Here is a 20275-nt window from a genome sequence, read left to right as displayed (position 1 = left end):
GCGAAAGGCGACCCAGGGGAGTGGACAACAGTCCGGAAAGCGAGGAGGAAGGTGCGTCGACGGGCCCAGGAACCGCAACAATCAGGCGGGAAGAGGCAGCTACAGGGGGGCTATAAGAGCTCCTCTGACGAGGAGGATTCGGAGAGGGCCCACCCGAAGCAGAAGTTAAAGGTCTCGAGGGGGAAGGAAAGCAGCACCCCGCTTCCAGGTGATGGGAGGCGTCCTGAGGCTCACTCCGACACCCAGTCAAGTGCCGCTGGAGCACTGGAGGGCCCCCCGGAACTTCCAGGCGGGAAGGAGGAAACAGCGCGTCCCCAGCCTGACCTGGAGCCGGACCCTCCTGCCTCCGCACCCCTGACGGGGGGATGCCACCCGGAAGGCAGCACGGACGGTTTCCTGAGCCCGGAGAGCGTCCAGCAGTTAGCCCGGGCAATGGGCATGAAGGGACAGATGGAGGGGCTGGACCTTGGACTTGGGGAGGGTACTACGGTCACTGCCCACAATGGGGGTACGAATTGCGAGCATTAATGTGCGCAGCGTCAAGTCAACCGCGAGATGTGTGTCCACGTTGGCCTACCTGACCACCATCAAGGCGGACCTCCTGTTTCTGCAGGAGTGCGGGATACCGCACCTCGGCAGGTACGGGAAATGGTCCGGCGCCTGGACCTGTGGGCCTTCGATCTGGTCGGGGGGTAACGACTGTCGCTCCTCGGGCCTGGCTATTCTGCTGCGGGGGCGCAACTTCACCATCTCTCAAGTTCAGGAGGTGGTGGGGGGGCGCCTCCTAGTGGCTGACATCACCTACAGGAATGCTCCCCTGAGGCTGATCAACGTGTACGCCCCAGCGGTACGGAGTGAGCGGTTGGCCGTCCTGCAGCGGCTTCCACCCCTGCTGGCTACGTCCAGGCCGGTCATCCTAGGCGGAGACTTCAACTGCATCATTGATGCAGATGGAAGATCCGGCGTGGGGACAGCGGGTGGGGGGATTCAACTGGACGTCACGTCCAGATTCCTGATGGGCACGGTGAAGGACGCCAAGCTGCTCGACGTCTTCAGCACCCCTGCAGACGGAGCGCAGCAGAGGTACACCTGGTCGCGGCCAGACGGGTCTATCCGCTCACGGATAGACTTCCTGTTTGTGTCACGGACGTTCTCGGTCAGGTCCACCGGTGTCGAGCCGGTGTTCTTCTCTGACCACTGCCTCCTGTTGGCCGACTGTCACTTACAGGACGACCAGCCGGCCGGCAAGGGGACGTGGAAGCTCAACACGACTCTGTTGACCCCAGAGAACGTCGAGGAGCTTAAGAGGGAGTACGCCGGTTGGAGATCCGTGAAACCCCTCTTTGAGTCTCCAAGCGACTGGTGGGAGACGGTGAAGGAGAACATCAAGAGGTTCTTTGTCCTCAAGGGTGCTCAGAAGGCAAGAGAGAGGCGGGGAAAGCTGTCGCGACTCCAGAAAAGGGTGCAGAACCTGCTCCTTCTGCAGTTGATGGGGGTCGATGTCACGGAGGACCTCCGCGAGGTGAGGGGCCAGCAAGCCTCGCTCTTCGCCGCGGAGGCCTCCAGGATAATCTTCCGGTCCAGGGTCCGCTCCGTGGAGCAGGACGAGACGTGCTCGCGTTTCTTCTTTCAGAAGGTGCACAAAGAGAGCTCTGTGCTTAGCTGGCTGAAGGAGGACGACGGCTCGGTGACGTCGTCTCGGCCCGACGTTTTGAGGATCAGCAGATCCTTCCATGCCGGACTGTACGACACGAAGCCCACGGACAGCACGGCCTCCGAGTCGTTCCTGTCGTCTACCACGGAGGTCTTAGACGACGGCACGAGGGAGTGGCTGGACCGGCCGATATCCCTGGACGAGCTGGCCAGAGCCCTCAAGTCCTTGCAGAGGAATAGGACTCCCGGAAGCGACGGCTTACCGGTCGAGCTGTATTCCGCTCTGTGGGGCCTGGTTGGCCAGGACCTGCTGGAGGTGTACGATAGTGCGCTTCGGGCAGGGGAAATGTGCAAGTCCATGAGGAAGGGCATCATCACCCTCATTTACAAGAGGAAGGGGGAGAGGGAAGAAATTAAGAATTGGCGTCCCATTTCACTTTTGAACGTGGACTACAAAATCCTGGCCAAGGTCATTGCCAACCGGGTCAGGTCTGTCCTGGAGTCAGTGATTCACCCTGACCAAACCTGTGCTGTGCCGGGCAGGAAGATCGCTGAGAGCCTCGCGCTCATCAGGGATACGATCGCCTACGTACAGGACAGGCGGGTGGACACCTGCCTCGTCAGCCTGGACCAGGAGAAGGCCTTCGACAGGGTCTCTCATGCTTACATGAGGGACGTCCTCTCCAAATTGGGGTTCGGGGACGGCATCCGCAATTGGATCCAGCTGCTCTACGCTAACATCGTTAGCGCAGTCTCGATCAACGGGTGGGAATCAGACAGTTTTCCTGTTAGATCTGGAGTCAGGCAGGGCTGCCCGCTCTCTCCTGCCTTGTTCGTGTGCTGTGTGGAGCCCTTCGCCGCCTCCATCAGGAAGGACGTGAGACTGAAGGGCGTGACTATCCCAGGCAGCGGAGGCCTTCAGGTCAAGACCTCCCTGTACATGGACGATGTCGCCGTCTTCTGCACCGATCGTCGGTCGGTGAGTAGGCTGTTGGACATCTGCGGCCAGTTTGAACTGGCCTCGGGTGCCAAAGTCAATAGGGGTAAGAGCGAGGCCATGTTCTTCGGGAACTGAGACGACCGCTCCTTCATCCCCTTCACCGTCAGGACAGACTACCTGAAGGTGCTGGGTGTTTGGTTTGGTGGAGCTGGGGCATGCACTAAGACTTGGGAGGAGCGTATTGCCAAATTTAAGCAGAAGCTGGGCAGGTGGATGTTCCGGTCCCCCTCCATTGCGGGTAAGAACCTGGTTGTCAGGTGCGAGGGGCTTTTGGTACTGTTGTATGTGGCGCAGGCCTGGCCTATTACCTGGACCTGCGCCGCTGCGGTCACCCGGGCCATCTTCCACTTCATTTGGGGGTCGAGGATGGACTGGGTCCGCAGAGACACCATGTACAAAGACCTGGGAAATGGGGGAAAGGGCGTACCGAACGCCACCCTCGCCCTGACGGCTACCTTTGTGTGTGGCTGCATCAAGCTGTGCATAGATCCTCAGTATGCAAACACCAAGTGTCACTACTTACTGAGGTTCTACCTGTCCCCGGTGTTGCGAAGGATGGGCCTGGCCTCGTTGCCGCGGAACGCTCCGAGTAGTTGGACCGTTCCGTACCACCTGTCCTTCGTGGAGAAATTTTTGAAAGGAAACACCTTTGACCACAAGGCCGTCAGGCAGTGGTCAGCACGTAGTATCCTCAGGACCCTTCGGGAAAAGGAGAGGGTGGATCCCGTCGTGTGGTTCCCCACGCAGACTGCCAAAGTCGTTTGGCAGAATGCCTCATCGCCAGAACTTTCAAACAAGCACAAGGACATTGCTTGGCTGGCGGTGAGAGGGGCTCTGCCAGTGAGATCCTTTATGCATGCCCGGAATCTCTGCACCACCGCACGCTGCCCTCGAGGTGGCTGCGGGGGGGGACGAGACTGTTGATCACCTCCTTCTGGAGTGTGCCTATGCGCAGGAGGTCTGCAGGGGGATGCAGTGGTATTTGTCGAGGTTCGTCCCGAGCAGCTCCGTGACGCGGGACTCCGTGCTCTACGGGCTGTTTCCGGGGACGCACACCGAGACCAACATCAACTGCGCCTGGAGGACCATCAATGCGGTGAAAGATGCTCTTTGGTCTGCCTGCAACTTGCTGGTGTGCCAGCTGAAAGAACTGACCCCGACCGAGTGTTGCAGACTGGCGCACTCCAAGGTCCAGGGCTACGTGCTGAGGGACGCGCTAAAGCTTGGGGCAGCCGCCGCCAAGGCGCGGTGGGGAAAGACCACCGTATGAGCCCCCCTCGTCCAGAAAAGGGAAAAGAATCCTATCTGGTAACTGGGCCCAGCTGGTGCCTTCCCCAACTGGTCAGGGGGCCAACTGGGACTGTGCGGGGTGACGACTGCCGGGGCGGTTTCTTTGCTTTGTTTTTTTTTCTCTAGTTGGTGTACGTACCCCCGGGTAACCGGGAGTGGCTTGCATGACTGGGTAGGTGTATAAATGTTTTTTTTTGTACATTCTATGAATAAAGTATATTTTTTCAAATAAAAAAAAGTGACGAAACGTCTGAAAACTAACCTTCTAGCTCAGCGAGTAATCTCACATCCAGACAAACATTTATTATTTTTAAAAATATGAACATGTTATTTTAAGAGGGGGAGATCTGACATAAGTATAAAATCAGCTTTTCAAGACCAGAGTGGCTTTTCAACAGCAATTACAGTTCATTCACCAAGAAGCAACGTTTGTGAGGCTTTTTACAGAGACACCCATACTGTAAAAGGGCAAGCTCTTGTCAGTTCAATGATTATCAAACTCCGTGCAAGTCGGGGGAAAGGTGGGGTAAGAACCCAATGCAGAAGCGTAAAAACACTGACAGCAACCTCTGATTTTCCACTTATAAGTATACAAATGTAAATATCAGATGTCGCTGTCAGTTTCAGGGGAGTGATAACAGCAAATGTCGCTTTGCCATCTCCACTCCTGCACAATCTTTTCTTTCAATATGCATAAAGTCACAGAAAAAGTGGATCATTCCTTCAGGGATTTCACACAGGCATGGAAGCATGAACAGCCTTTTTATTGCTATAAAATTACAGTATTGGAAAATTATTTTTACTTTGCTTATTGTGATTCATGTGTCAGTTCTCTTCACAGATTCATTACGTTGTGTGGCCTCATGATGCTGGAGAGCTAGTCTCCCACACTTGTCCCATTATCTGACGACATGTCAATTTTGATGTTTACACCCATTCTCAACAACACCAGTCTTGCTTCATGACATTTTGCCAGGTTCACTCTGATCATCCTACACCTACCTGCTGTTCCTCCATATTGTGTCTCAAGCAGTAATTTCCATCTCTGTCCATTTAAACGCCACACTTAGTAGCCTACCCTGACAAGCCTAGAATGCAAAAATTTAGCAAATTGATTTTTAACATCCTTAAAGTGCTGTATTCTGCCACAATGAAGTGTAACCTGCAGGTCTCACTAACTCTTTCCCAGCACCCACGAGAGAAAAACAGCATAGGAAGAAACGAGAAAGAAGTGACACTCATAGATGAGAAAAAGAGAAGCACACAGAAGCAGATGAGAAAACAGGCAGAAAACAAACAGAAACTTACATAGATCAGATAGAAAACAAATATTTGCATTCATCTTGCACCACTCACAATTGGAGAACATTCCAAAGTTCTTTACAACTGCTTGAGTACTTTCTGAATTGCAGTTACTGCTGTATTGTAGGAAACATAACAGCTCCTCAGTATGCACACCCCTCATTATCAACCTAGTTGTGTTGAATTCAACCTTTCAGATTTGAAGGGAAGAGTGCCAGTATTGAGTCATAACTGATACATATGCAAGACAGGCAGGCACTGTCCTCCAAAATGAAACAATACAGGCCATCTATTTGTAATACCATTTAATTTGCACTTTATGTTTCTCAAACAATTAATTCTTGTAATGTGTTACAAGCAGATGAGCAGGGGTGAATTGGCTCCACTTGTTTTAAACCCCCTGCATAGACAAAACAAAGATGTTTAATTCTTTTTAGCATACAGCTATATATCATATTTGCATTAAAACGCAATTTGCCAGCTCAAAATTAAAGAGTTAATTACACTGCAATGGTGCCAGAACTGAATAGAGTTCTCTTACTGAGGCTAATCATGTTTTAGACAGATCCACCGAATTTTCTTGCTTTTGCACACTTCTTTTTAAATTCAGTCATGGGATGTAATCTTCCTCAGCCAGAAAAATATTTACTATCTATCCCCCGTTACCTTTGAGAAGGTTCTGGCAAACTGCCTTTGTGAACTATTGCAATCCCTTAGGTGTAGGTTAGGAAGGAGATCCCAGGATTTTGACTCAGCAGTGAAGGAACGGCGAAATACTTTCAAATCAGAATGATGTGCAATTTGGAGGGGAACTTGCAGATGGTGATATTCCAATGTATTTACCTCCATTCTTCTACATGGTATTGATTGCAGGTTTGGAAGATGCTGATTAAAGCGTCTTGGTGAATATCTGCAGTGCATCCAGTACATGGCACAAACTGTTGCCACTGGGCTCCTGTAGTAGAGAGAATGCATGTGTGCCAATCAAATGGTCTGTTTTGTTCTGGATGGTGCCAAACTTCTTGAGTGTGGTTGAGCAGCACTGATCCAGGTAAGTAGAAAGTATTCCATCATATCCCTGACTTATGTCTCGTAGATGGTGGACAGTCACAGCTAGATTCCTAGTCTTTGGTCTGCTCTTGTAGCCATTATATATTTATACGATTACTCCATTTAGTTTCTTATCAATGGTAACCCCCGGGCTATTAATAGTGGGGAATTCAGTGACTGTAATGTCATTAAATATTAAAGGATGGTGATTATCTTCTCTCATATTGGAGATGGTCATTGCCTAGCACTATGTAGAACATAGAACATAGAACAGTACAGCACAGAACAGGCCCTTCAGCCCACAATGTTGTGCCGACCATTGATCCTCATGTATGCACCCTCAGATTTCTGTGACCATATGCATGTCCAGCAGTCTCTTAAATGACCCCAATGACCTTGCTTCCACAACTGCTGCTGGCAAAGCATTCCATGCTCTCACAACTCTCTGTGTAAAGAACCCACCTCTGACATCCCCTCTATACTTTCCTCCAACCAGCTTAAAACTATGACCCCTCGTGTTAGCCATTTCTGCCCTGGGAAATAGTCTCTGGCTATCAACTCTATCTATGCCTCTCATTATCTTGTATACCTCAATTAGGTCCCCTCTCCTCCTCCTTTTCTCCAATGAAAAGAGACCAAGCTCAGTCAACCTCTCTTCATAAGATAAGCCCTCCAGTCCAGGCAGCATCCTGGTAAACCTCCTTTGAACCCTCTCCAAAGCATCCACATCTTTCCTATAATAGGGTGACCAGAACTGGACGCAGTATTCCAAGTGCGGGCTAACCAAAGTTTTATAGAGCTGCAACAAGATCTCACGACTCTTAAACTCAATCCCCCTGTTAATGAAAGCCAAAACACCATATGCTTTCTTAACAACCCTGTCCACTTGGGTGGCCATTTTAAGGGATCTATGTATCTGCACACCAAGATCCCTTTGTTCCTCCACACTGCCAAGAATCCTATCCTTAATCCTGTACTCAGCTTTCAAATTCGACCTTCCAAAATGCATCACCTCGCATTTATCCAGGTTGAACTCCATCTGCCACCTCTCAGCCCATCTCTGCATCCTGTCAATGTCCCGCTGCAGCCTACAACAGCCCTCGATACTGTCAACGACACCTCCGACCTTTATGTTGTCTGCAAACTTGCTGACCCATCCTTCAATCCCCTCATCCAAGTCATTAATAAAAATTACAAACAGTAGAGGCCCAAGCACAGAGCCCTGTGGAACCCCACTCACCACTGACTTCCAGGCAGAATATTTTCCTTCTACTACCACTCGCTGTCTTCTGTTGGCCAGCCAATTCTGTATCCAGGCAGCTAAGTTCCCCTGTATCCCATTCCTCCTGACCTTCTGAATGAGCCTACCATGGGGAACCTTATCAAATGCCTTAGTGTGAATGTTAATTCCAACTTTTTAAGCCCAGCTTGAATATTGTCCAGATTTTGCTGTGTTTGGACACAGACTGCTTCAATATTCACAAGTGGTGCTGAACAAAGCGGAATCATCAACGAACATCCCAACTTCTGACCTTGTGATGGAGGGATGAAGCAGCTCAAGGTGGTTGGGTCTAGAACACCAACCTGAGAGACTCCTGGAGATTCCACAAGATCAGATTCCTTATGCAGCATTGGAATGTAGCCATAACTACACTTTCTGCTTACAGATCATTGACTGGGCACTCTCATCACGGAGGGTGGGAATATTTGTGAAGCCTTCTCCTCCATCAATTATTTAATTATCTACTATCATTCACAACTGAATGTAGTGGGACTGAGGAGCTTAGATCTGATCCATTAATTGTGGGATCACTTAGCTCTGACCAACTTGCTGCTTATGCTGTTTGGTATGTAAGCAGTCCTGTTGTAGCATTACCAGGTTGACATCTCAATTTTAGCTACTCCTAGTGCTGCTCCTGGCGTTGCCCCCCTGCACTGTTCATTGAAGCAGGATTGCTCCTATCTTGATGGTAAAGGAAGAGAGGGCGTAATGCCAAATCATGAGGTTATAGATTCTGGTCGAATACAGTTCTGCTGCTGCTTACAGCACACTGCGCCAAGTCTTGAGCTGCCGCATTTATTCAAAATCTTTCCCATTTTATAAAATCATGAGGATCATGAATTGGGTGAAGAGTCCAAGGTGTAACTACTCGCTGTGTGAAAACATCTTTTTCACAGTACCCTGCTTCTCCTGTACATCACTATAAATCTATGCCCTGTCATCCTTGTTCCTTTTATGAGTGGGAACAGCTTCTTCCTATCTATTCCAGTTAGTCCATTCATGATAATGAAAATCTTTATCAAATCTCACGTCAGTTTTGTTCTCTCCTTGAAGAACAGTCCCAACTTCTTCAAAACATCTTCATAATTGAAGTTTCTCATTCCAGGAACCATTCTTCTAAATCATTTTTGCACTCTCTTCAAAACATTCACATCTTTCCTATAAAGTGGCACCCAAAACTGTGCACAATACTCGAGCTGAGTTATAACAAGTGTCTTATATAAGTTTAACATGATCTTGCTCTTGTACTCTCTGCCACTATTAATAAAACTATGGATACTGCATGTTTTATTAACTGCTCTCTCATTTGTCTTGCCAGCTTCAATGATCTGTGCACACACACACTGAGATTCCTCTGCTCCTGCACTACTTTAGAATTCTACATCCTATTTTATATTTTATTTCAATGTTCTTCATACGAAAGTGTACCACATCACACTTCTCTCATTGAACTTCGGCCACCACCTCTCCATCAACTTGTCAACATCCTTTCAGAGTTCTACACTGTCTTCTTCACAGTTTACAATGCTTTCAAGTTTTGTGTCATCTGCAAACTTTGAAGTTGTCCCCTGCACACCAAGATCCAGATCGTTAATATGTATCATGAAAATCAAAGGTCCCCATACAGACTCTGAAGGAACTTCACGACAAACCTTACTTCAGGGTAAAAATTAACCATTGAAGATTATTTTCTGTTTCCTATCATTCAGCCAATTTTGTATCCACATTGCTACTGTACATTCCATGATCCATTACTTTCCTCACAAGTCTGTTGTGTGGTATTGTACAGAACAGAACTTCCCAGGATGAGACCTGATGTGGTATGACCTGAAATTGTGGAAGTATGTTACAGAGAAAACAGGGATTTGAATGCTTTTAATATGTGTTATGTAATTTGTATAGTTGAGACAGGGTCTTTACAGGCCTGTTCACTTGTACATGTGCTTGAATAAAAATATTTGCAGACTCGAACCCCACAAACTTAACACCAACAAACATAAATAGATTTCAGTTATAAATTGATTTGTTTCATTTCTTACTCACAAGCCCCCATTTCACAAAGGCATTTAGAATTAACTTGCAATTTGAATGATTAAGCAGGCAGGGCAACTGGAGATGTGACTAGTCTGAAGGCTGATCTAGGATCAGTAGGTCTGCATAACAGACCATTGAACATGTGAAAGTGAGAGAGATTCCTGGGACTAAAACAGAGGCAACATTTCAAAGTCACAACTTCAGAATATTGGGGGAGTCACTGAGTTTGCCAGTGGTGGTTTGTGGCCTAGTGCTGTTGTATTTGATTTAGTAATTTCAATGTTTGAGAGTGATGGCAGACAACAGAATTATTAAAACAATCAGTACCTCTGTCACTTTTTTTCTGTTCTTCTGAAGACGTGCTGGGGTTCTTAATTTTCCTTCTGTCACTGTCTATCCTTCTCTCCATGATAAACCAAAGATAATCACAAATTTTACTAACAAAAAAGGCCTAGAACAGATCAAAATAATTCTAGTGAGAACATAAAGCACTAATACAATTACATTTCACATGTCTGATTAAGCAGCATACTGAGCTGATTTATACAGGAGCTTCAATTATTCATCTCAGTTGAGAATCTTTGAAGGACTTTTGCTAGTATTTTGAAAGCATTGTTATGATTACCTTCTCCGTTTTCACAACAAAGACTTGCTTTTATGATAGCATGGTTTTAATATGCACTGGGACGTTTGGAAGTTGATACTGCGGTGTTGAGAATCTGAGTGATGGTCTGGAAGATATTGTTGTGCTTCCTGAAAAGTGTCTCAGTATCTCCAACCCAAGTGGATATCAATCCATTTGAGAGAATGGATATGCTCTGGAGAGTATAGGCCAGGGTCTGGAGGGTTGGCAGGTTGTTGAATGTCGGCCAAAGTGGGTGATGCGGTCTGGAGTGTGGGCAGAGTTTAGGAAGATTTGTCTAGAGTTGGGGGGATGGTTTCTGGACGTAGCCAAAGGACGGGGATGATACAGTCTGGAGCACAGGCAGAGGGTGAATGGGGAGTACAGGAAGCGGGTGAGGAATGTAGGGAAGAAAGTGGAGAGTTGGCAGGAAGGTATGGAGTGTGATGTTTGTCTGGAATGGTGGAGGGGGTAAATTCTGGACGTAGCTGCAGTCTAGAGTAGATAGGTGAGAAGAGGGAGGGTTCGTCTGGAATGCAGGCAGGGTAGACGAGAAGAGGGAGGATTTGTCTGGAGTGCAGGCAGAGGGTGGGCTGTGCAAGGGGTTATGGAGTGTAGGCAGGGAGGTATCAGGGTATATAGGGATTGTTTGGAGTGTAGACATGAGGGGGATTCTGAATGTGTCCGGGGCGGGGGAAGGTGGTGCAGCCTGGAGCGTAGGAGGTTGAGGGGAGTGCAGTGTGGTGCAGGTCGGCAGGGGAGAGGGGAACTGAGGGTCTGGAAATGTAGCCTGAGGGTAAGGGCCGGTGTAGTGTTTGTAGTGGGGGCGGTGTAGGATGGAATGGGGCAGGCCGGCGGCCGGAAGCTGGAGTTTAGGCCCAGGCCCGAGACCGGGGCCTTCGGCTCGGTTCTGCCGCCAGCGGAGAGCCGGGCAGGGCCCGCTGCTATCAAACCCGGGGGGGGGGGGGAGGAAAGAGTGAGCCGTATTCCCATACACCCCACCCCGGGTAGCGTTTCCCTACCGGGAGCCGTGGCTCCTGTTGCCCGAGCGGTCGGAGAGCGCCGCCGGCTCCGGGAGGAAGAATAGTCCTCGGCGTCTTCCTCCGTGTAACCGCCCCGTTCACCCTCCGTCTCAGGAAGTGACAGGATCGTGTCCCAGTGCCCCTCGCACACCGAGTTGCTGGCACCTCCTTCGGGAAGGGTTCGGAGCTTGTGTATTTACTGACAGCGCTCTTCACAACCACAGTACGTGCCTAAAAAGGTGTTTTTATTTTACAGTCGGTGAGCTCCCTCTGAAGTCTTGCCACTGTTGTAAATGCAGGAAACACAGCGGCTCAAATTGTACACAGCCAGTTCCCACAAATAACAATGCGATACCATCAGCTGTTTCTTTTCGTGGAGTAAATATTGACTTTCCCTATTGTTCTTTGAAATAATGTTGTGGGATTTTTTTTTCGCGTCAACATGAGAGGGACACTGTTTTATCCAGGTTCTTTCGGTACCAGTGTCAGCTTTGAAGGAAGTCTTGAGCCCACAAGCTCGTCCCTGGGATCAAAGTGACAAATACACCGAAAGAACATGTATTTTACACTGAACATGATGCTACCCATTTAAAAGAGTTGATATAAGATCATTCAAAGACATGACAATAAATACGTGAAGGGAGTGGAAAAGCATGAGATGATTTCTGTGAAGTTTGTCTTTTATAGAGAACTTGTGGATGGTGTTGATTTAATGACTGGTTAGTAACTAGGAGTGGGCTTCAGCTTGATGCTGCACTGTGAAAATGCCAAAAGCAATACTCTTCGGTATATATCTATACATTTAGGAGGGGCTTGGGGACCGCTTTGCAGAACAGCTCCGCTCGGTTCGCAACAAACAACTGCACCTCCCAGTCGCGAACCATTTTAACTCGCCCTCCCATTCCTCAGACGACATGTCCATCATGGGCTTCCTGCAGTGCCACAATGATGCTACCCGAAGGTTGCAAGAACAGCAACTCATATTCCGCTTGGGAACCCTGCAGCCCAATGGTATCGATGTGGACTTCACAAGCTTCAAAATCTCCCCTTACCCCATTGCATCCCAAACCAGCCCAGTTTGTCCCCTCCCCCATTGCATCAGAAAACCAGCCCAGCTCGTCCCCTCCCGCCACTGCATCCCAAAACCAGCCCAGCCTGTCTCCGCTTCCCTAACCTGTTCTTCTTCTCACCCATCCCTTAGTCCCACTTCAAGCCGCACCTCCATTTCCTACCCACCACCTCATCTCGCCTCCTTGACCTGTCCGTCTTCCCTGGACTGACCTATCCCCTTCCTACCTCCTCACCTATACTCTCCTCTCTACCTATCTTCTCTCCATCTTCGGTCCACCTCCCCCTCTCTCCCTATTTATTCCAGTTCCCTCTCCCCATCCCTCTCTCTAATGAAGGGTCTAGGCCCAAAACGTCAGCTTTTGTGCTCCTCAGATGCTGCTTGGCCTGCTGTGTTCATCCAGCTCCACGCTTTGTTATCTTGGATTCTCCAGCATCTGCAGTTCCCATTATCACCTTTGGTCAAATGCCTCATTGCCAGAAGTTCCAAACATGCACCAAGATGTAGCTTGGCTGATGGTGTAAAGGGGTAACAGATCTTTCCTTGACCCCTGCACATTCAGTGCCACTTCATGCAGTCCTCAAAGTAGGTGCAGCGGGGAGAAAAATTAGATTGCACACTTCCTTCTCAACTGTGCCTTTCCAAACAGGTGTGCATAAAATTTAGTGATATTTGTTTTGAACCAGAAGGCAAGGTTCTGTGCTCAGTGGACTGTTTGCCAGAGGTGCATACTGAGACCAATATCAAATGCTGTAGGTGGACCATCAATTTACCTAAAGACATTCTTTTGTCTTCCCAAAACTTGTTGGTCTTCTAGTGCAAAGAGATGAGTGTTACAGAATGGCACATTCCAATGGGTTGGACTATAAGCTGAGGAACAAATTAAAGCTGTGGACAGCCACTACAGAAGGTTTAATGTGGTAAGTTTAGAAAGTCTTAGCCTCATCCAGCAAAGTAAATAAAAGTTGGACACTATTTAAAGCACACCCCCCATGCAGAAATTTTTTGCCATAAAATGTAAACATAACGTAGTTAGAACCCAAATTTGTCAGTATAACAAAGCATCTCAGAGTGCCAAACAGTCTGTTGAAAGAAATTGAACTGTATGGCACAGAAATGACAAATCAAAGCTGATACTACATTATGTACTTTTAAAAGTATTATGAATAAAGTTTTTTTTGAAGAGATGTCTGTCATAATACTAAATATGTCAATTTTCAGCTGCATCCACATAAATTGTCCTGTTCAACTGAATGTAACCATGTAAATAAAAACAAATTGCTGGAGAAACAAGCAGATCTGGCAATACCTGTGGAGAGAAAGTAGAGTTAATATTTTGAGTTCAGTGAACCTTCTTCAGGACAGGTAATGATGCAAAGATTGGTTAGTTTTGTTCCTGAGCAATTTGTGTGAAAGAAGTTGGTCAATTCAAGTACAAATATGCTTTGAAGTATTGAGAAAGCTAGTTGTTGGATGTTTTTAATACACCAGGCAACTATTTCAACAATTTATCAGTCTGAAATGTTGATTGTGTTTCTCCATGGGCCTGCTAAGTATTTGCAGCATTTCCTGTTTATATTGTAAATAATTGCTTAGTTCAGACACTGTTTTTGGGATTATATGTTAATCTTGCCATTTTCAAATAAATAATTTATTTTGCCGTCTTTAAAAAGAAGCTGTCTGACTGGAATCTTAGAAGACTTAAAAATCTTGTGGGTGAAATTTCTTTGAATCTATTAACTGAGCTATTTATTATTTTCATACTGTGTGAATTATTGGCAAAGGTTGAAAACGGTCATCAATTTATACAATGTTTCTGCTGTAACTTGCTAGGGATGGACAATAAATATTGCCTTTGCCAGTTCAATGAGACTGCCAGTGTTGGGAATATAGAGTTAAAGTACTAATTCCATAGTAGTTAGGGTTTAGTAGAAACACAAGGACTAGATACTGAAACATCAGAATCAGGTGATATTTGGATATGATCGAACATGAAAAAGTTGGAGAGGAAATTTCAAAGAAAAAGGACAAAAAGCAGAAAAAGATAAAGAAAGGGAGATGAAATGTAAAAAGAAAACAGGAAATGGAAATTAGAAAAAGTGAGAATTACAATTGCAAAGGGAAAAGAGAAGGCACGCGGGAAAAAGAGAGAAACATGAGTTATCAGCTTTCGATAACATTTGTCTAAAAAGAAACACGAGATGCTGATGCAAGGTCTGATAAGGTGAATCCGAGTCATAATCTAAAGTCTGGTAAAAGAATACTTACTTTTAAGACCATAAGATATAGGAGTGGAAGTAAGGCCATTTGGCCCATCGAGTCCACTCTGCCATTTAATCATGGCTGATGGGTATTTCAACTCCACTTCCCTGCACTCTCCCTGTAGCCCTTGATTCCTTGTGAGGTCAAGAATTTATCAATCTCCACCTTGAAGATATTTAATGTCCCGGCCTCCACTGCGCTCCGTGGCAATGACTTCCACAGACCCACCACTCTCTGGCTGAAGAAATGTCTCCTCATTTCCGTTTTAAATTTACCCCCCCCCAATTCTAAGGCTGTGCCCACGCGTCCTAGGCTCCCCGCCTAACGGAAACAACTTCCCAGCGTCCACGCTTCTAGGCCTTGCCAACACTTGAGAAAAGGGATGTGGAGTCATTTGTTATGTCCTTTGTGAAAATAGCTGACAGATGAATTTGCCAAAGGACCCTAGACACTACACACTACACAAACAGAGCAAGTTGAAAAGTAAAGCACTGTTTGAGGAGGTTTTTAGGGATTATCGCACTATTTTATAAAAAAGCTACAAAGGCTGCATATGAATAAGTACCTGAGGCATATAGGCAAAGCTGTTGAAATTAAAGGAAACAGCCTGGACACAAGCTATACTGAATTTACGATTTAAGTAATTTTGACAGGGGAAACAAACATTAGGGTGTTTTTTTCTAATCAACCTGTTCAGAGACGTTATTACACCCATATGGAACAGGTGAGACTTGTATCTGGCAGGGTCCCTACCACTCTACCACAAGAGGATGTATGAAGTTCTTAAGCAGATTATTCTCTTCAATTAATTTAAAAACTCACTACCTTCCATAATAAGACACATGTTGAGAACTAAAAGGTTCTAATTAGAGTAATAGAACATGGAAACACTCTTTAGTCCAACCAGTCCATGCTGAACATAAGACCAAACTAAACTAGTCCCACCTGCCTGCTCTTGGCCCATATTCCTCCAAACCTACCTGTTCATTTACTTGTGCAAATGTCTTTTAAACATTGTAATTTTACCCACATCCACCACTTCCTCAGCAAGTTCATTCCACATGTGAACCAACCTCTGCATAAAAAATTTGCCCCTCAAGACTTTTTTAAAATCTCTCTCTTCTCTCACCTTAAAAGTGTGCTCCATAGTAGTGAAAGCCTCCATTCAAGGGAAAAGACAACTAACATTAACTCCATCTATACCCCTCATTATTCCAATTGCTAGAAAAGTAACAGTAATGGCTGATGATTATAAGCTAATCTATACGATTAAATGTTTTTTCTGTCACCTCGTAAATTTGAAAGGGATAGAAAGTGGTAAGGAGGGGGCCCCTCTTGTGGCACAGTAGTAATGTCCCTACCCCTTGACCGGGAGGCCAGTGTTCCCAGTCCCACTTGCTCCAGAGGTATATCACAACATGCCTGTGCAGGTTGGTCAGAAAAATAAGTTAAGCTTTTCAATTTTTGAAACAAAGTGGTCAGCTGAAAGAAGTAGCCATAGTAAGAAAAATGGAAAGCTGGGAATGCCTCAAAACTTCCACCATAGATCAGAAAAAAGTAGAACGAAGGGTGAAGGTGAAAGCCAAAGTGTTTCTATTGTATCAAAGCAGGTCAGGTTTGTTCACAATGCTGAAGTTATGAGAGTAATCGTGGGACTTATTGGAGTCTGAAAAGGGAAAGTGCAGGAAAAAGCCACAGATCAAATTGTAGTTGTAACCACAAGTGACTGAAGGGAACCATTCAATCACTGATATGGCCAATTTTTACTCTTTGGTATTGGTATCTAGAATGTCAGCCTTTCACCAAGCTTCTACAAAAATAAACTCAAAATACTCTTATTTCACAAAACATTATCTTAAAGATATGTCAAAACCGATTAATATTAAAGATCAAATCTAGATTTTGAACTATATTCCCTATTAATTCCAAACATACACAAACACACATCAGCAGATCTTTGTGCTATAATTTTTTTTTATAAAAAGCAAAGTGGGGGGTGGGGGGAAGAATGCACTAGTGATCAATAGTCTGCAAACAAAAAATATTGATGAATTCCAACAGCCCACTAGGCTTCTTGTTGAATTTTATTGCTGATGGTCATACACTAATGAAAGATCTTTTAAACAAAGCTTCAGTTCAATTAGAAATCAAGGTGAATTCAAGTCTTTGGATGGTTGTCAGTTTAGCTTTTCAGAGATTGTAAAGTAGTCAAAATACTGAAGTGTTGATTTTAATCAGGATCCCAAACTTGAACCAGGAGAAAGAGAGGTCTTGCAGCCTCACTGTTATTTGCTATTAATTTTTACTCCTGTGTTTCCTTTCAATTTAAAGCAGAAGTCAAATACAGAGTTGCCAGGTGACCAACACCAGAGACCCCATCGTTGCATCCAAACACAGGATTCAGTAATTAAATGCAAGCAATCCTTTTATTTCAGAAAGTGTCCAAATGTACAATATCTTCAGTTTTCCAGAGACAACACATTTCCAATTATGAGTGACAAATTTACTAGGAGGTTGGAGATTTTTGTGAACTTTTGTTTTAAAATGGGGACCTGAGAATTTATTTCTTCAGCACGAATGAGAAATAACTATTGCAGTAACGTTTCTATTACTTGGATTGCAAGGAAATACCTGAAAAATGCTGAGAAAGCTGAACCACGTGAACTCCCAGCAGACAGCAAGGAAAGTCGAGAACTATGGTAAGTGTGTTACGATGTGAAGACAGACAGCCAAACTAAGTTCGCCCTGTATTCACATCTCAATAAAATGAAACCATTGAAGACCCCAAAAAATTACTCCCATGGTTCCTAACCAGACTTGCAAAACTAATTCCAGATTTTACAAATAATTAATTCCTGACAGTGGTTTTGTACCTCAAAACAAAAGACAATTGTTTATTAAATACACAATAAATTCAGAGGGGAAAAAAAAACAAGGGAAGCTGTTTAATGTATATGCTTTAAACCGGATGCATTTATTTTCAGCCCTATTCACACAAAAGGCAGAGACAAACACACACAGTTAAGGGATAAACAAAATAAAAACCTGGCCAGTTTAAGTAAATGGCTTTCACAATGCATTGTTTCCACAGGCATAAATGGGGATTCTTTGGTTGCTTTTCTGGAACAGCCAATTAGGGTCATCTGCTCTGTTCATTTCGGTACAGGTCATAACATTTCTAACTCAGCTTTCTATTCTTTGGATTTCTAGAAGCTGATGTAGCAAATTAGGCAGGAAGCTTTCAAATTTTCATACTGTCTTGTCAGAAACCATGCTTGTCTCCCAGAAAACAGTTTAAATAAAAAGTTAGTGTCTCAGGACAAAACCAGAATTTGACTGTTCTTTCCTAAGGCCTCAATCATCACTCAACAACTGCCATCTGCTTGAACATAAGGTCTATTCCAGACTGGAACAGATTCTCAGGTACTGACTTTGTTAATTGCCAACTTCTGCTATCTGTTTAAGCACAATGCTCTTGCTGGGGTTGCTGTGTTTGAAAGGAATCTCTTAATCAAGAGGCAGCCTGCAATTAGTTTCCAGGCCTGGCCTCAAACAAACACAGCTTTGTTGGTCTGTTCTTTTTCTTTTTCCAGAAGCTGTCCCAAAGTACCGCTCATCACCATCCAAGCACAAAACAATCCTTCAAGATCTGGCAGAGATTCATCCAAACTTATCTATCTTATCCATTGCTCCTGATGTGTTCTCCTCTACGTGGGGAAGACCAAATGCAGACTCAGGAACCAGTTCGCAGAGCATCTGTGCTCTGCATGCAACAATTAACCCAACCTCCCAGTTGCCATCCATTTTCACTTTCACTCCCACTCCCCTGACAGTATGTCCATCCCTGGCCTCTTCCGCTGTCAGTGAGGCCAAACATAAGTTGCAGGAACAACAGCTGATATTTCACCTTGGAAGACTGCAGACCAATAGCATTAATACTGATGTCACCTGCTTCAAAATACCTCCATCCCCAGCCTTATCCCACGTCCTGACCTGACCTAACCTAACATGGCCATCTTCTTACTCACCTATCTGCTCCACCCCTCCCTCAGACCAATCACAGTTCCCTACATGCAAACATCTATCACCACCTCTCCTACTCACTACCCCCAGCCTCACCCAGGGCCCTCCTTCACCACCACAGTCTTGCCAAAGTCCTTATTGTCTCCAGACCAAAGTATAACAAGTTTCAAGTTCATTACTCCAAACAAAAATTGAAAAAGAGAATAAAAATAAAATATAATGAGAAAAATTGGTGAGGGTTCTGACAAGAGCCTTGAACAGAAATGCCCTTTATCCTTTTGCGCTTTGGACAGGTTACAAGTTTTAAAAAAAGGGCAAAAAGACTCAGCATTTCCAAACATGGCACTGAAAATTTACATGTCCCAGTGTCTCTGCTGATTGCAGCCAAGTAACTCCTTATGTAGGTTACAGGTTTAAACGTTGCAATTGCTCACTCTGAGGACCATATGCGGTATAATAATTGGGCGCTGGTGGTAGGGGGGAAAGGGATGGAGACAGCGTGGTGGAGGATGCACAGAACATGTGTGGGGGAGAGAGTGTGTGGTGGGTTGGGGGGGGTGTGGACGGGTGAATTGGGACACAGTAGGGCAGGAGATCAAGAAAACAGAATATCCACGGGTAGCAGCGTCAGGAAGCTAAAGAGAACGGGAGGGCTGTGTGGGGCGGGGTGACAGGGTGTGAGGGGGTGTGTAGGGGGCATGATGGGGGTGTGTGAGTGGAGACGGGGCATGTGTGGCGACAAGTGCATGGGGGCATACGTGGGGGGTGCGGCGAGGAATGAGAGGGGGTGTATGGAGGGTCCCAGGCACGTGTGAATGGGCTGCAGGGCATGTTTGGTGGTGACGTGGTGTGGGATGTGCTGGGTAGGCCAGGGCATGTGTGTGTGGGCAATGTCGACATGTGCGTGACGGGGGGATGCGGAAAACTTGCTCATTCGATCACCTCCTCCCCCCTACTCGGTCAGATCCAATCTCTCCAGCTTGCTCCCACCCCATTTGCCGACAACCACCACCCTCTCACACCCGATCTTGGTCATCCTTTCTACCGCCGGACCTCCTTGCAACGTTACTCAGAAACATAAACAGAAATCTCAGCCGGTGTGGCCAGCATCTTTACAGAAATCAGAGATAACATTTCTGACTTACTGAGCCTTCTCCTTCCAACGTTTCATGCACATGCGCAGTGCCTACCTTGCGCATGACGCCACGATGCATAGGGCCTGGAACCTTATGCTTGCCAACGCCGGGTAAGGTCACAGGCGCAGTCGACCCAATGTTCTGGTGTCAGCTGACAATGCTGTGCAAGGAAGTTTGAGTGGATTTGGTTTATTATAGGCGTTGCTTGTTATGATTTGCGATTCTCCTGAGAGGAATGGCTGGTAACTTCTACAGAAGTAGAATTTCGAGCGATGTGATTTTTGAGATGAGAGATAATGGGAACTGCAGATGCTGGAGAATTCTAAGATAATAAAATGTGAGGCTGGATGAACACAGCAGGCCAAGCAGCATCTCAGGAGCACAAAAGCTGACGTTTCGGGCCTAGACCCTTCATCAGAGAGGGGGATGGGGAGAGGGTTCTGGAATAAATAGGGAGAGAGGGAGAGGCGGACCGAAGATGGAGAGTAAAGAAGATAGGTGGAGAGAGTATAGTTGGGGAGGTAGGGAGG

The 20275-nt window shown here is 46.1% G+C and overlaps 1 protein-coding gene across 1 annotated transcript in view; it reads right to left on the bottom strand.

Moving 5' to 3' along the window:
• si:ch211-22i13.2 (uncharacterized protein LOC553945 homolog) overlaps positions 1 to 19823 on the bottom strand; it is a 36125-nt gene extending 16302 nt beyond the window's left edge. The window contains exons 1-3 of the mRNA XM_048536585.2: positions 19755 to 19823; positions 11256 to 11486; positions 9939 to 10062 (exon numbers count right to left, since the gene is read on the bottom strand). Of these exons, the coding sequence (XP_048392542.1) occupies positions 9939 to 10062; positions 11256 to 11486; positions 19755 to 19823 (424 nt within the window). The remainder of the gene's footprint in view (positions 1 to 9938; positions 10063 to 11255; positions 11487 to 19754) is intronic.
• Between the last annotated feature and the right edge of the window lie 452 nt (positions 19824 to 20275).

This window comes from Stegostoma tigrinum, chromosome 9 (genome assembly GCF_030684315.1).
Source record: "Stegostoma tigrinum isolate sSteTig4 chromosome 9, sSteTig4.hap1, whole genome shotgun sequence".
In the NCBI taxonomy this organism is placed as follows: domain Eukaryota; kingdom Metazoa; phylum Chordata; class Chondrichthyes; order Orectolobiformes; family Stegostomatidae; genus Stegostoma; species Stegostoma tigrinum.
Note: the sequence above shows the minus strand (reverse complement) of the source record. Positions and strands in the feature narration are given on the sequence as shown.